General features: G+C 38.3%; 2 protein-coding genes across 2 annotated transcripts; both read right to left on the bottom strand.

The window, feature by feature from the left end:
* Nucleotides 1–3,636: 3,636 nt before the first annotated feature.
* LOC139883212 (uncharacterized) lies at nucleotides 3,637–7,391 on the bottom strand. Its single transcript, XM_071867422.1, has 6 exons — nucleotides 7,033–7,391; nucleotides 6,853–6,986; nucleotides 5,979–6,774; nucleotides 4,855–5,869; nucleotides 4,474–4,758; nucleotides 3,637–4,353 (listed from the first exon to the last, which is right to left on the bottom strand). Exons 1-6 carry the CDS (start codon nucleotides 7,389–7,391, stop codon nucleotides 3,637–3,639), a joined length of 3,306 nt encoding a protein of 1,101 aa, XP_071723523.1.
* Nucleotides 7,392–10,934: 3,543 nt separating this feature from the next.
* Nucleotides 10,935–12,993, bottom strand: LOC139883213 (probable aminotransferase TAT2). The gene is given in 9 exon segments (XM_071867423.1): nucleotides 10,935–11,053; nucleotides 11,177–11,266; nucleotides 11,345–11,491; nucleotides 11,494–11,503; nucleotides 11,601–11,660; nucleotides 11,747–11,943; nucleotides 11,946–11,964; nucleotides 12,051–12,390; nucleotides 12,890–12,993. Coding segments are annotated over 9 exon segments (1,086 nt in total).
* Nucleotides 12,994–13,092: the final 99 nt, after the last annotated feature.

Below are 13,092 nucleotides of genomic sequence, written 5' to 3' on the forward strand. Positions count from 1 at the left end.
GGCGAGACCAACGCTAGCTAAACTCTCCGACGACACAAGAAAAGAGAAGACAGAAAGACAGGTGGGTTATGAGCCAACCTTTTTGCTAGAGGGATTTTTCAGAGAGATCTGAATTTTTTTGTGTATTTAATCCCACAAACTAGCCAGGTATTTATAGGTTTTGAGGGAGGGGGGCGGTTTTGAGGAGAAAGAATTTGACTTGGAGTGCAATCCAAGACTCCTAATCCTAGACGCATTTGGACTGTACACTCTTATCAATTCAAAACTTGATAGTCAAACTTCTTTCAGTTCTTGCACAATTAAAATTCCATTCAAACAGAAAATTAAATATGATATTAATTAGGAGATAAAATCTATATTAATTAGGAGATAAAATCAATATTAAATTAGGAGACAAAATCGAATTGCATTAGGAGACAAATCTCCTTCTAAAATTCGGTCACTACATGTAAGTGGACAAATCCCACTTAAACACGGATACATAATTAAGAGATAAAATCTCCCTAATTAAATAGACAAAAATCAAACCGGCTTCATCCAAAAGATAAGCAGTTCGGTCCGGGACGAGTGTGGTGGTGGTCCGCGCGCGTGAAACCTTGTAGACTTCCTCTACAACACACTTTAAACTCTAACACACACAAATCACTATATAAATGACTTATGTTTTTAGAGAATTTTCAATGTGGGACTTTGTACATTCATGCACAAATCACCACTATAAGCACTACTATTTCTCATTCATCCTTTGACACAAATGTCAAATAAATGGTTGAACACTCATCTATGTAATATAGACAATCCATAGAAATTAATTTCAATTTATTCCGTCACACGGATTCACCTACATACGTGATCAAACTACCATTAACCATGCAATTTGTCATTTTGTCTATAGGATGTATGATCGGTGTAGACAATGACATTCGTTCCCACAAATATGACCTGAATTTGGCAAAAGCAAAGTCCATAGCTAACAACTCCTTCTCTGTCATAGTGTTATTTACTTGCGCCCCATCAAGAGTTTTTCTGGCACAGTAAATAGAACAGAACACTTTCTACCTTCGTTGACGTCCCAAAACAGCTCCCACAACATAATCACTAGCATCAAACATAAGCTGAAACGGCAAAAAATTATTAGGTGCAATACTTATAGGTGCAGTGACTTACCTCTTCTTTAGCTCGGTAAAAGCTGTCAAACAAGCACCATCAAACAAAAATTTCACATCTTTCTCCTGAAGATTACACAAAGGTTTACCACTCTTGAGAAGTCCTTAATGAATCACATGTATAAACCAACATGACCCTAGAAACTTCGAACACCTTTCACAAAATTCGGTGGAGGCAATTTTTCAACTGTTTCAATCTTCGCTTTATCTACCTCCAGCCCTTTGGCAAACACCAAATGATCTATGAATATCTCATTACTAGAACTTTGACAGTGCAAAAAAAATAATAATAATAATAATAAAAATAAAATGGAAATGGCTCTTTTATTTTGGCTTTACACGTTGGCAAAGTTTGTACCTTCGTAATGAATTTTCAACTCTTTGAGGAAATTTCATTGTACTTATTTGAAATGCAAGTGAAAACTGGATTTTTTTTTTCTTTTATGTATTTATAGACATGATTTGGATTTTTTTTTTTTTTTTAAGTTTAAAAATATCATAACAGATGTTTAACAGGATAGAGCAGTGTAGAGTGTAAATTGTCTTTAGATTCTGGTGGAATTGTGCAGAATGTGTAGGTCCGAGCGTATTTGCTATTATAATTCCTAACATGAGTGATTGGGATTTTACCTTCCTTGTATATTTCTCGTCAAGATGCTTTTATGTGATAGTAAATTTGTAATTGCAGCCTCTTGGAGTTCCTTGTGGGGATATGATAAAGGATGTGAGGAGGAAGCTGGGATTCTAATCAATATTCACAGTATCAACATTGTCTAATAAAACTAAGCTCTCATTGAAATATCTAATATGCTCAAAAGTATTCATCATTTGAGACAAAATCTCATTTTCAAATTTAGGTAATGGATTACCTTCTTTTTTATGTCTCGCATGAATGACTAATTTTCATAGCTAGCTTATATATTTTGGGTTTGGGATCTTTTTGAGGTGGGAACTGAGAATTCTTGGTGACTATGACCTTTGAACGATATTTGTTGTGAAAAATGGGCATGTATGTAATTTAACTCGGGTTACCATAAGCTAACATACATCACTCTATTGTTTTTGCTTATTTGAAAGTTGAATCCGCTATTACTTTTAATAAATTATGAGCTCTGATTATTACGGTCATATTGGACCTTCTATTTGTTCGTCAAAATCCGGAAATCAAATGTTATCCTGTTGGAAAGCTTAAATTTGTCGGAGACCCAAGAGTTCATAAGAGTTGTAGTTAGCTTTGATGCCCTGACAAATGGTATTTACAATATTTCATTCAAAGTGAAGGCTTGTGAATCCGAGTTCATACTTTTTCTGGGTGATTTATATTTAACATATTTGTTTTGTTATTTTTAAGACTGTTTACATCAGATTTGCCTAAGGTTGCGAAATGGATTATGCATTTAGTTATCACTCGATTAAAAATAGATTTTTTCAAATATTTATTCATTATGAGGCAAGTGTGTGATTGAGAATGAGATGGAAGTGACATGGACATGTTAGAGCTTTAGAGTCTCTGTGAATATTATCTAACGGTAGATAAGTTCTTACATTTTTTTAACTTAAAAAAAAAAAAAAGATTATTCCATTTTTAGGATGGAGTTGATAAGTTCTTTGAAACGTTAGATGTCATGTTCCAGAATTCATCATAGTTGTTGACTTGATATGTTTTATTGGTATTCGCCATTGTGAAAGAGATAAAGTAATGAAGCATACGAAGATGAGGAGGGCGAGGTTATATTACTTTAGAGACAAGCTTTCAAGGCAAGCTTCCAGGCTATCCACTTTTAAATGATAGAAGAGTAGCACTCTTTGTTTAAGGTTGTTTATTTCATCTTGCGTAGATTTTCTTTAATTATCGACATTATTGTGTCGTTTTGTATCCCGATAAAAGAAAAAAAATACACCATCCGTCCCAAATTAGATGTTAATATAAACATAATTTTTTGTCTCAAATTAGGTGCAAATTTTGACAAGTTTAAAGAACATTAATTATGTTTTTCCATTATATCTTCACCACCTTCACCATTTTTATCCTCATGTCTCCCATGTACTCTCCATCACCAACTTCACTATATTCACCCACATATTTTTATGAGGATTTTTTAATCTATACAACCATAATTATATTAAAAAATGAACTAAAAATATATTTTATTGATTTGTGTGAAATTTCTTAGATTAGTATATAATTTGGGACGGAAAGAATATATATTTAGATCATCGAAAAATCTTTCGTGAAAATATTTTGATGTGTTATCATATAACTGTGTAATATTCATCACCTTGTTTTTTTATTTCAATTTTCATATCGATTCCACACTTAATAATATCATTTGAATTTCTAGATTTTATATTTGGAGATATATTTTTACAAAAATTTATGGGGATTTAAAATTAAAAAAATTCTTGAAAAAGAATATTTACTCAAAATATTAATCTATTTAATTTTTTTTTAAGGAATCCGACTATTTCATTAAGCTAATAAAGCGTTCAAATGGACCACTTCAGCCACATCATGTGGCAAATTATTACAATCAAAAGTCACTAAATCAACTATGAAAACATAATGAGCAAGAACGTGAGCCGGTCTATTACCTCCATGTTTAACAAAACTAAAACCACCGGAAGAAAAATAAGAATCAATGAAATGTTTAAATTCTTTCGTGATATTGCCAATTACTGAGAAACTCCTTGAAGAGCTATTTAACTCCTTTATAAGTTCCTGACAATCCCCTTCAAAAATAACTGCATCTAAGTTCAATCTTCTAACCAACTCAATGCTTTTAAGTGCGGCGATAGCTTCTGCTGGTAAAACTGAGCCCTGCCTCCCCAATTTGCCGGACCATGCGCCAATACACCGACCACAATGATCCCGCACAATAGTATCAAAACGATTAGTACTACTGCCCAAGACAAACCCAGCATCAAAATTAACTTTAAATATCCCAGGCACAGGAGGCTTCCATCGATCTTGTCGAGTAACCAACCTCGAAACCTGCCGAGACCCAACCGAAACCAGTGATGAGAAACTAAGAAACCATCGCTGAAAACCACTTACCGTCGAGCTTGGGATAGCGCATTTGGCCCGGAATATATAATCATTCCGGTTACTCCAAACCCACCATGCTGCTGCAATAAACGAATTTAATTCATATTTCGAGAGTATAGAGAAAACAAACTGCAACCACTGCTGTGTATTATCATGTTGTGATATGATAACGTCATTTATACCTAGCCCAGCCCAAAATTATCTCGTCCAATGACAATCACGAAACAGATGTAAAATGGATTCACTAGATTCAAAACATACCTCACAATGGCCTGATATCGACTGCAGCCCTTGGCCAATCAGATTATCCCTTGTTGACACTATACCTTGACACAATTTCCAAGCAAAAAGTCTCAGGTTAGGCAACAAATCTAACTGCCAAATTAAATTCCAGTGACCGAAAGGTGAGGTAGTAAAAGCAATAGTTTGACCAGGGTGCAACAATTGTTTGGCAACGAAATAACCACTTTTGACAGTGTAAACCCCATTAGCATTATGGTCCCAAATCCACTGATCTTGACAAGGTACAAAAGCGATGTGAATCGCCTGAATAGCTCAAGCTGCCACTTGAGCCTCATTAAAGTTATCAACCAACATATCATCTTTCCAACAATTATTTTCATGATCTATCAAGCTAGACACCTTGGCCTGAGGCCACAATAAATGAGCAGACAAAGGGATTTTGGTACCTAGCACAAGAGGAAACCATTTGTCAGAGAAGATATGAGCTTCCAAGCCATCCCCAATAAGCCAATGACCACCATCTATCAGAATGTTACGAGCTTCAATCATCCCTCTCCAAATCGAGGACGGATTATTCCCCAACTCAGCATGAATAAAGGAAGTCCGTGGGAAGTACTTCTGCTTCAAAACAACTGTCATCATATTATCTGGCTCTAAGAGAAACCTCCAACCTTGCTTAGCAGTCAAAGCAAGATTATATGCCTTCAACTCCCTAAATCCCAAGCCTCCAAACTTTTTCTTCTCACAGAGACTATCCCATTCTATCCAATGAATCTTCCTCTCCCCATCCTTCGCTCCCCAAAGAAAACGAGCACAAAACATTTCTAAAGCATGACACAGTCCATCTGACAATTGGAAGAGACTCATAACATAAGTAGGCAATGCTTGAAGAACAGCTTTTACCAAAACCTCCCGTCCCGCCTTTGACAGATACTTCCCCTTCCAGCCTGCTAACTTCCTTCTCAATCTATTCCTCAGAAAATCAAAGGAAACATTCTTATTTCTACCGAGCACTATAGGCAACCCCAAATACTTGTTAGTCTCTAATGAATTAAAGACTCCCAAACACTGTTTGAGCTCCAATCGGCAATCATCTGCCACATTCTTGCTGAAAAGAATATTGGACTTTGAGAAATTAATTTCTTGCCCAGCCGCTGCCTTGTACCACTTCAGGACTTGGAGAAATTGTTGACAATCAGCCAACGTCGCCCGAAAGAAAACCAAGCTATCATCAGCAAAAAGAAGATGGGATATTCGAGGGCCTCCCCAACTGACTGCAGCTCCTTGAAGCAGCCCCCGACTAATCCTATCTTTGATAATTACCGTGAACGCCTCAGAACACAACACAAATAGAATTGGGGATAACGGATCCCCCTGTCTGAACCCGCGTTTAGGAAACAACACATCCGACGGCCTGCCATTAACCAAAAAGTGTACGAGACTGAGCGAACGCAATTCATAATAAGATCAACCCACGAAGATTGAAAACCCAGCTTCAATAAACAAGCTTCCACCACTCCAACCTATCATAAGCCTTCTTCACATCAAGTTTCAAAGCCACAAAACCCTTCCTACTAGGGCATTTATGTAACAGAGAATGCACAATTCCAAACGCCACCGTAGCATTGTCAAATATGGAACGTCCAGCAATAAAACCAGATTGATTACTGGAAATAATTTCAGGTAGCCACGATCTCATTCTATTCACCATGCATTTGGAAACCAATTTCATAATGACATTATAAAGGCTTATGGGACGAAAATCAGAAGGTACCTGAGGAGCTTTAATCTTGAGGATTAAAACCACATTGGTGTGATTATAATGACTTGGAATCGGTCCCCCATGTAGAATTTGTAATATAGCCTGAGTGACTGAATGGCCCACTGTCGGCCACATTTTTTGGAAAAAGGCCGCGTTCAAACCATCTGGACCCGGAGATTTAAACGGCCCCATCTGCTGAAGAGCCTCAAACACATCCCTAGTACAAAAGGGTTTACCTAACTCTACATTAATTTCTACAGTCACCTTAGGCTGGATCAAGGTAATCACTCGATTGATATCTTCATCCAACGGTCTCATCGAATGATACACTTCAGCATAATGGTTGAATACAACATGAGCAATGTCCTCCCTCTTAGTCTGCCCAATCCCATTACCATCAAAGAGGCCGGTAATGGTATTATTAGAGGCCGGTAATGGTATTATTTTTCCGTCTCTGAGTAGCAAAAGAATGAAAGTATTTAATATTCCAATCCCCCTCTGTAAACCAACTAACCTTAGCTCGTTGATTCCATTTGATAGCCTCCTGATCCAATAATCTATTTAACTCCAGCCGTGTTGATTGAATTTCCATCCCATCCTCCACAAAATTGGCTTGCGTCAAAAGACTGGTTAACCGTGCTTCGCAATACTAGCTGGAAGATCACCAAACTCCTTCTGACTCCACCTAGATAAAGCAGCTTTAACTCGAAGGAGATTCCCATCCAAACTATAATGTTGTTTCCATGCCCCGCTACAATCCCCGGGCAATCTTCATTCTTAAGCCAAAAATTTTCAAACTTGAAAGTTCTTGGTACCGAAACACCAAGTCCAACACTTCCAACTCCAACAAAAATGGGCAATGATCTGACAAAGTAGACACCAAGTTTGTGACTCGTGCATTCGGAAACAAAGCCATCCAAACATCAGTCGCCAAAACTCTATCCAGACGCTCATTAATGAGACCTCCCTGATAACGTCCATTGCACCAAGTATACTGCGGTCCACAGAAACCCAAGTCCCTGAGCCCATAAAACTCAGTAGCCTCTCGAAAATCTTCGATTTGCCGACTACTGCGAAAACTCCCACCATCTTTTTCATCAAGTTGAAGCAGCTCATTGAAATCTCTTCCAACTATCCATGGCAAAGACGACTCTGATTTCAACCTCCGAAGCATACTTCAGGATTTAGAATGCCTCGCCACAACTGGGTGCCCATAGAAGCCGGTACACAGCCACTTCTCATCTATTACAGTATCAATATGTCTCTTAGACAAAGACAAAACTCTAACCGGCACAACATCCTCATTCCATAGCACGGCTAAACCACCACTCCTACCCTCACAATCCACACTCACACAGTTAAGAAAATCGAGCTTTACCTTTATACGATCCATCTCAGCACCATTTAACTTAGTTTCACATAAAAACACAAACAATGGCCGTAATCGACGCAACAATCGTGCCGCTTTATGAAATGCAGAAGAGTGGCTGAGACCCCTGCGGTTCCAAAAAACGGTATTCATTGTCCCCGGCGGACAAGGGAATCCTCTCCCTCATCGGCCGATTGAACGTCAAAACCTGTGTTGAATCCCTGTCGGGAAACTGAAGCTGACTGGGCCTCCACCAAAATGCAACAGTCCCAGTAAGGGACCCAGCCGCCGGTGCCATTGCATTGAATGCACCAACAGCCCCCGACGACTTCCTCGCTGCCATCTCCACATCTCCCCCAATCTGGACTGCCTTCCCCATCGCGGCTCTAGCCACGACAGCCCCAGCCTCTCCCAATTTCGTTCCCATTGCAGCATCAATCACGTCCGTCCCTGTACTGACCGTTGTCTCAATCGGGTTCGTCGATGTCGCTCTCACAGGAAAGGTTTCAGAACGGCCCTCCTCCCTCGCCGTACCAGAACCACCAAGTGAGACGCCTGACACACTTGCCGACCCCACCACATCGCCGCCTAAGGCCCCCGTGGTGGTTCCCCCTTGACCTGGCTGCCGAATCCATCGATTCGCAAGACGACGCCGTTTGAAAGTCGACAGCGGTCTAGGAGCGATCGAGTTGGACTGAACTGGTGTTGGAGCCGCGGCCTTGGGCTAATCCGTGCTTTGGGCCGCCTTCCTCTTTTTCTCACTTGGGCCACTTACACAACCAACCGAACCTACAGCCTGGCCCATCACCTCTCCACCATCTGAGTCACTCGCAGCAGCAGCACACAAGCTCTGGATATTTGGGCCTACCGCCTGACCTAACACACCTGGCCCAGCCGAAACCTTCACAGCAGCGCCTGGACTCTGAAGTGAATCCTGTCCCTGTCCATTTGGGCCCTTCATAGCAGCGCCCGCCTGACCCAGTAAGTCTAGCCCAAACCGAGATACACCCAACTGCATCTGGAGTCCTTGTCCGATTAGAAAACAACTCCTCATTTGAAATTTAATTATGCTCAACCGTTTCCTTAAATCCAGGACCACCCACCCCCGCCTCCTTGTTGGCCACGTAACCCTCACCAGCAACTACCTCCGATGAGTTCATCGGCCCGATCAACAAAGGTTTGGCCGGATGGAAATTTTGCGATGAACCTGCCTTCAACCAAGCGCCATACACCTTGGAATCCCTCTGCACTACCCCACATTCGCTATCGACATGAGTAAGGAAGCCACAATTATAGCAAAAGTTTGGGAGATTCTGATATTGAAAAAACACCCATAATTTCCGCAATCCCAAAGCGAAATCCGGAAAATTTAAAAGAGCCCCTCTCCGTAATGACTTGTTCGGCGGAACCGTAGCCCGAAAATGAAGAGATTGCCCCCATAACGCTTCTTTTCTCTTGATTCCATGTAATTTAATCGGAGAGCCAAGAGCTTTTGCAAAAGCTTCCGCCACTGATTTGTTCAACAGACTTAACGGCAAGTCATTGATCTCAATCCAAAAAATCGTCGAATCAAACACATAGTCCACTAATCGCCGAATTTACTTAATTTAGTCCTTAGAAAAAAATTAATAAAAAATAAACATTTTGACTTGATCGTTTTTTATAGCTCAATGGGAATTGAATAAATGGACTAAACTATAATTAAAAACTAATGTATAAGGGTATAATAGACATTATCGTGCGTCATGTACTCTTTTGTTCAAATTATGCCAAACACAAAATGAACAATTTCAATTCTATCATGGTCTGTCTCTATCTCACGTAACAAACGCATCCTAAAAGCGTGATGTGGTATGTCCATATATATGTAGCCATGTAGGATTCGTGAATGCAGATTCGGGATCTATAACTAAAAATTGGCAAACGGAGTTTTACGGCGAAAACAGAGAGCAAAATCATACTCTCTTTTTCCTATTTTTTAATTTCATACAGTTGCGTTCAATAACACATATTCTACTCTTTTACAAGTATTAACAAGTCTATTTTTTTTTTTTTTCCTTCGAAAGGGCACAAGTCTATTTTTGCATCCTCTATTATAAACACCATTTTCTATTTTATTTTATTTTAAAGAGAGGAATATTCAAGAGATTCTTTGTTAGTTAATATCCAAGAAAATCTTGTGAATTTACGAAGAAAAATGCGAGAGACAACATTAATTTCCACAGAACAGATTACTTGGTAGCTATTTTTGGTTTTATCTGCACCAGATGTTGAAATTCTTGTCTACAAAATTTAATACTAGTACTGTACTAGTATTACTTTTCTATCTCTTTGCCACTTGTAGTAGTAATGAAACTTGCTACGTCTCTTTTTCCCTCACTCTCCATAGCCACAAATCTTTCACTTTTAGACTAACAGAGCTCAGAGAGAGAGAGATGGAAAATGAGTTGTAAGAAGCATTGGGGGTTTCAGGGAAACGAATCACTGACGAGCGCTTCATCAATCACCGTGAGAGGTGTTCTCAACTCTTTAATGGCGAATCTCAACAAAGATGATCAAAAACCTATCGTTCCTCTTGGCCATGGAGACCCTTCTGCTTTTCCTTGCTTTAGGACCTGTCTCGAAGCTCAAGACGCCATTTTTCATTCTTTTGTTATCATTTATGTCAGCAGGAATGTCAACTTAGTGAACCTGGAATCCACATGATAAAGGGTCCAAATGACGCCGTACGTATGCAAATATGTAGTGATGAGAATCTACTTATCCTAAAAAAAAAAACAAAAGAATCTACTCATTCACAGTTTTATATCTACTCAATGTTCATCAACAAAAAAATATATCTACTCAATTTACGTGCACCTAAGTTTGCTCGACATTTTTTTGGCTTCAAAAAATGAAAAAGGTTTGCTCGCATTCAAAATCATAAAGTCCAATCATGATTCAATTGATTAGGCATTTCTTTTATTGATAATTTTTTATTAGGAATTAATAAAAAAAACCAAAATGGCCATGTAGTTTTTTCTTTTATTTTTTTTGTCCAAATCACAAATTCACATGTATGCTTTCAAGCTTTGTTCGTAGCAACAATTCAAAATAAAACATATAAAACTTTTTCTAATCAAATTATACAAACGAATCAAACTCATCTACAATTAAGAAGTTTACGCAAAAAGAGATATAACCGCTTCAAAGAGCAACACGACGTTGCTGTAAATAATTTTACATGGCCAACTCTTTCATTGACCAGATAGGATTTATTAAGATTTGGTGACTTGTGAAGCAAGCAATTACCTACAGAAGCAAGCATCAATTCAATTTTATAATATATATATATATAGAAACTGGTCTTTATTGCTTCTTTGCATGACTCTTGTAGAAAGATTTGATCCTCTCCAACCCATCCAAAAGTGCTGATGGCTCAACAGCAAAAGTTATCCTAAGCCAATTCTTCAATCCTACAGCCGCCCCTGAAAACAAATGATGTTTTTAAACCCGAATGACCCCGAAACAGACTATTTTTAACCGATACAAATGTTTTTAAAAAGAAAAAAATTGTGAAGGATATATAAATTGGAGATTTTATGTTTTACCTGGTAAAACAATGACTGACTGCTCTTTGGCGAGCTTCAGACAGAAGTCCACATCATCTTTGATGTCTTCCAAAACAGACAAGTTCAGCTCACCTGCAATATTCAGAATTTTCTAATTGAGGATGTTGTTCCTTGAATATGAATTATTATATGTTATGATTAATTCTCTTACCATCACAAACATGGATCCTTCTGGTTTCTTTGGGCAAGTAATGCAAGGAATCTCTTTTATTTTTAACACAAGATGTTTCAGCCGCTTCTCGTAGTAACCCAATAATCTTCGGAAAAAGCCATGCTTTGTATTTTCAAGAATTCAGGAATTGCACCCTAAATATTTATTTATGATTGTAAAAAAGTTCAACAAGATAAAAGTAAGCACATATTTTTAATTGGAAAAAAAAATGCTTATTATCGAATTTCAAACCTGGATGAAGGTTACAGGATCAGAGGAGAGATTAAGATATCCTATTACTGAATCAACAACCTGAAAGGCCAATAAAAACCCAATGGGAATAACGATTATTATTAGACGTTAAGAAATACAGGGAGATAGATGAATATGGAAGCTACCCCTGAATCTTTCAAGATGCCATGAGGATCATTTGTGAAGAGCCAACCCATTCTCCATCCAGGAACAATCCATCTCTTCGAAATGGACCCAAGAGTGATAACAGGTACTGTCGACCCGAAAACTCCCATAGGCGTGAAAGGGGTTTCCCCAAATGCTAGATGCCCATAAACTTCATCAGCAATCACTAAAATACCAAGCTTTTTGCCGTCTCAGCAATCTGGTACTCAACAAATCAACAGTGTTTAAAGTTTTTCTTAAGAAACACTATTGTCCAACTATTACTGAAAAATGAAACTCATTTACCTTCTGTAAATGTTGGAAGTTATAAACACATTCACAAGGATTACTAGGGTTTATAATGACCATGGCAGTTGTATTTTCATCTGCGAGAGATTCGACGGCTGCAAGATCAACCTCCCAGCCGTTCTCCGGAAGGAGATCGAAATGGCGGTACTCGAGATTCCTTTGAGCACATAGAGCTTCATAATATGGGAATCCAGGCTTTGGGAGGAGAATGTTGGAACCAGGTCTGGCAAGGACCGACACTGCAACTTCAATTGCTTGGGTGCATCCAATGGTTAGATAAACATCATCTGGAGATAACTTATTTGGGAGATCTGAATTCAGATAATCTGCAACAGCCCTATCAGGGATTTTGAGTTTAGGCGTCAAGTCAGAGAGAAAACATGAATAGTGACTCTCGACATATGAATAATAGTAATAATCCCGGAGATCATATGACACATGTTAGTTAAAATAGTATTGCCGCGCTAGAATTTGCATACATAGAAACCACAAAACTGCTTATGTCTACTTCTCGTATAAAATAAGGGGAAAAAAAAAAATTTGTTTTGCATGATTAGGTTCTTTATATGCTCTAGCACATGAACCATTTGATTTGAGCAATTTCAAGACATTCTACCAATTACAAATGTTTCTTCAAGTTATAACTTAACTAGAATCTTTGATCAGTTCAATTCGATACTCAAATCATCTTCACTCTAAAGAAAACCGAATTAACATTACTCAATTGGAATTGACAGAAAAGATAAAACACCTTTCATAGACTCTGCATGCAATTAATTAAGACCTGGAATTCAATTAAATGGTGATAATAATGAATTAATGAGAAATATTCTTACTTTCTGGCAGGAAGAAGGCCGACAGTCGGCGAATAACAGTTGTACTTAGCCGATTGAAGAGAATAGAGAGCAAAGAAGAATATAAGGTCTCGTTTGATTCGCATGATTATCATGGATTAGGAATTGGATTGATTTTGTCAATCCAATTCATTTTAATCCGATGTTTGATTTGCATGATTAGTAAATTGGATTCGAACTCGAAT

This window comes from Rutidosis leptorrhynchoides, unplaced genomic scaffold (assembly GCF_046630445.1).
Source record: "Rutidosis leptorrhynchoides isolate AG116_Rl617_1_P2 unplaced genomic scaffold, CSIRO_AGI_Rlap_v1 contig37, whole genome shotgun sequence".
NCBI classification, from domain to species: Eukaryota; Viridiplantae; Streptophyta; class Magnoliopsida; order Asterales; family Asteraceae; genus Rutidosis; species Rutidosis leptorrhynchoides.

What these genes read in the sequence shown, in the direction of transcription:
- LOC139883212 (XM_071867422.1), bottom strand. Translation starts at nt 7,391, where the DNA reads ATGCTTCGGAGGTTGAAATCAGAGTCGTCTTTGCCATGGATAGTTGGA. An exon ending in GTGAAGAAGGCTTATGATAG is followed by an intron (nt 5,870 to 5,978) that starts GTTGGAGTGGTG and finishes GGTTAATGGCAG; the next exon opens with GCCGTCGGATGTGTTGTTTC. An exon ending in CGATATCAGGCCATTGTGAG is followed by an intron (nt 4,354 to 4,473) that starts GTATGTTTTGAA and finishes GATAATACACAG; the next exon opens with CAGTGGTTGCAGTTTGTTTT.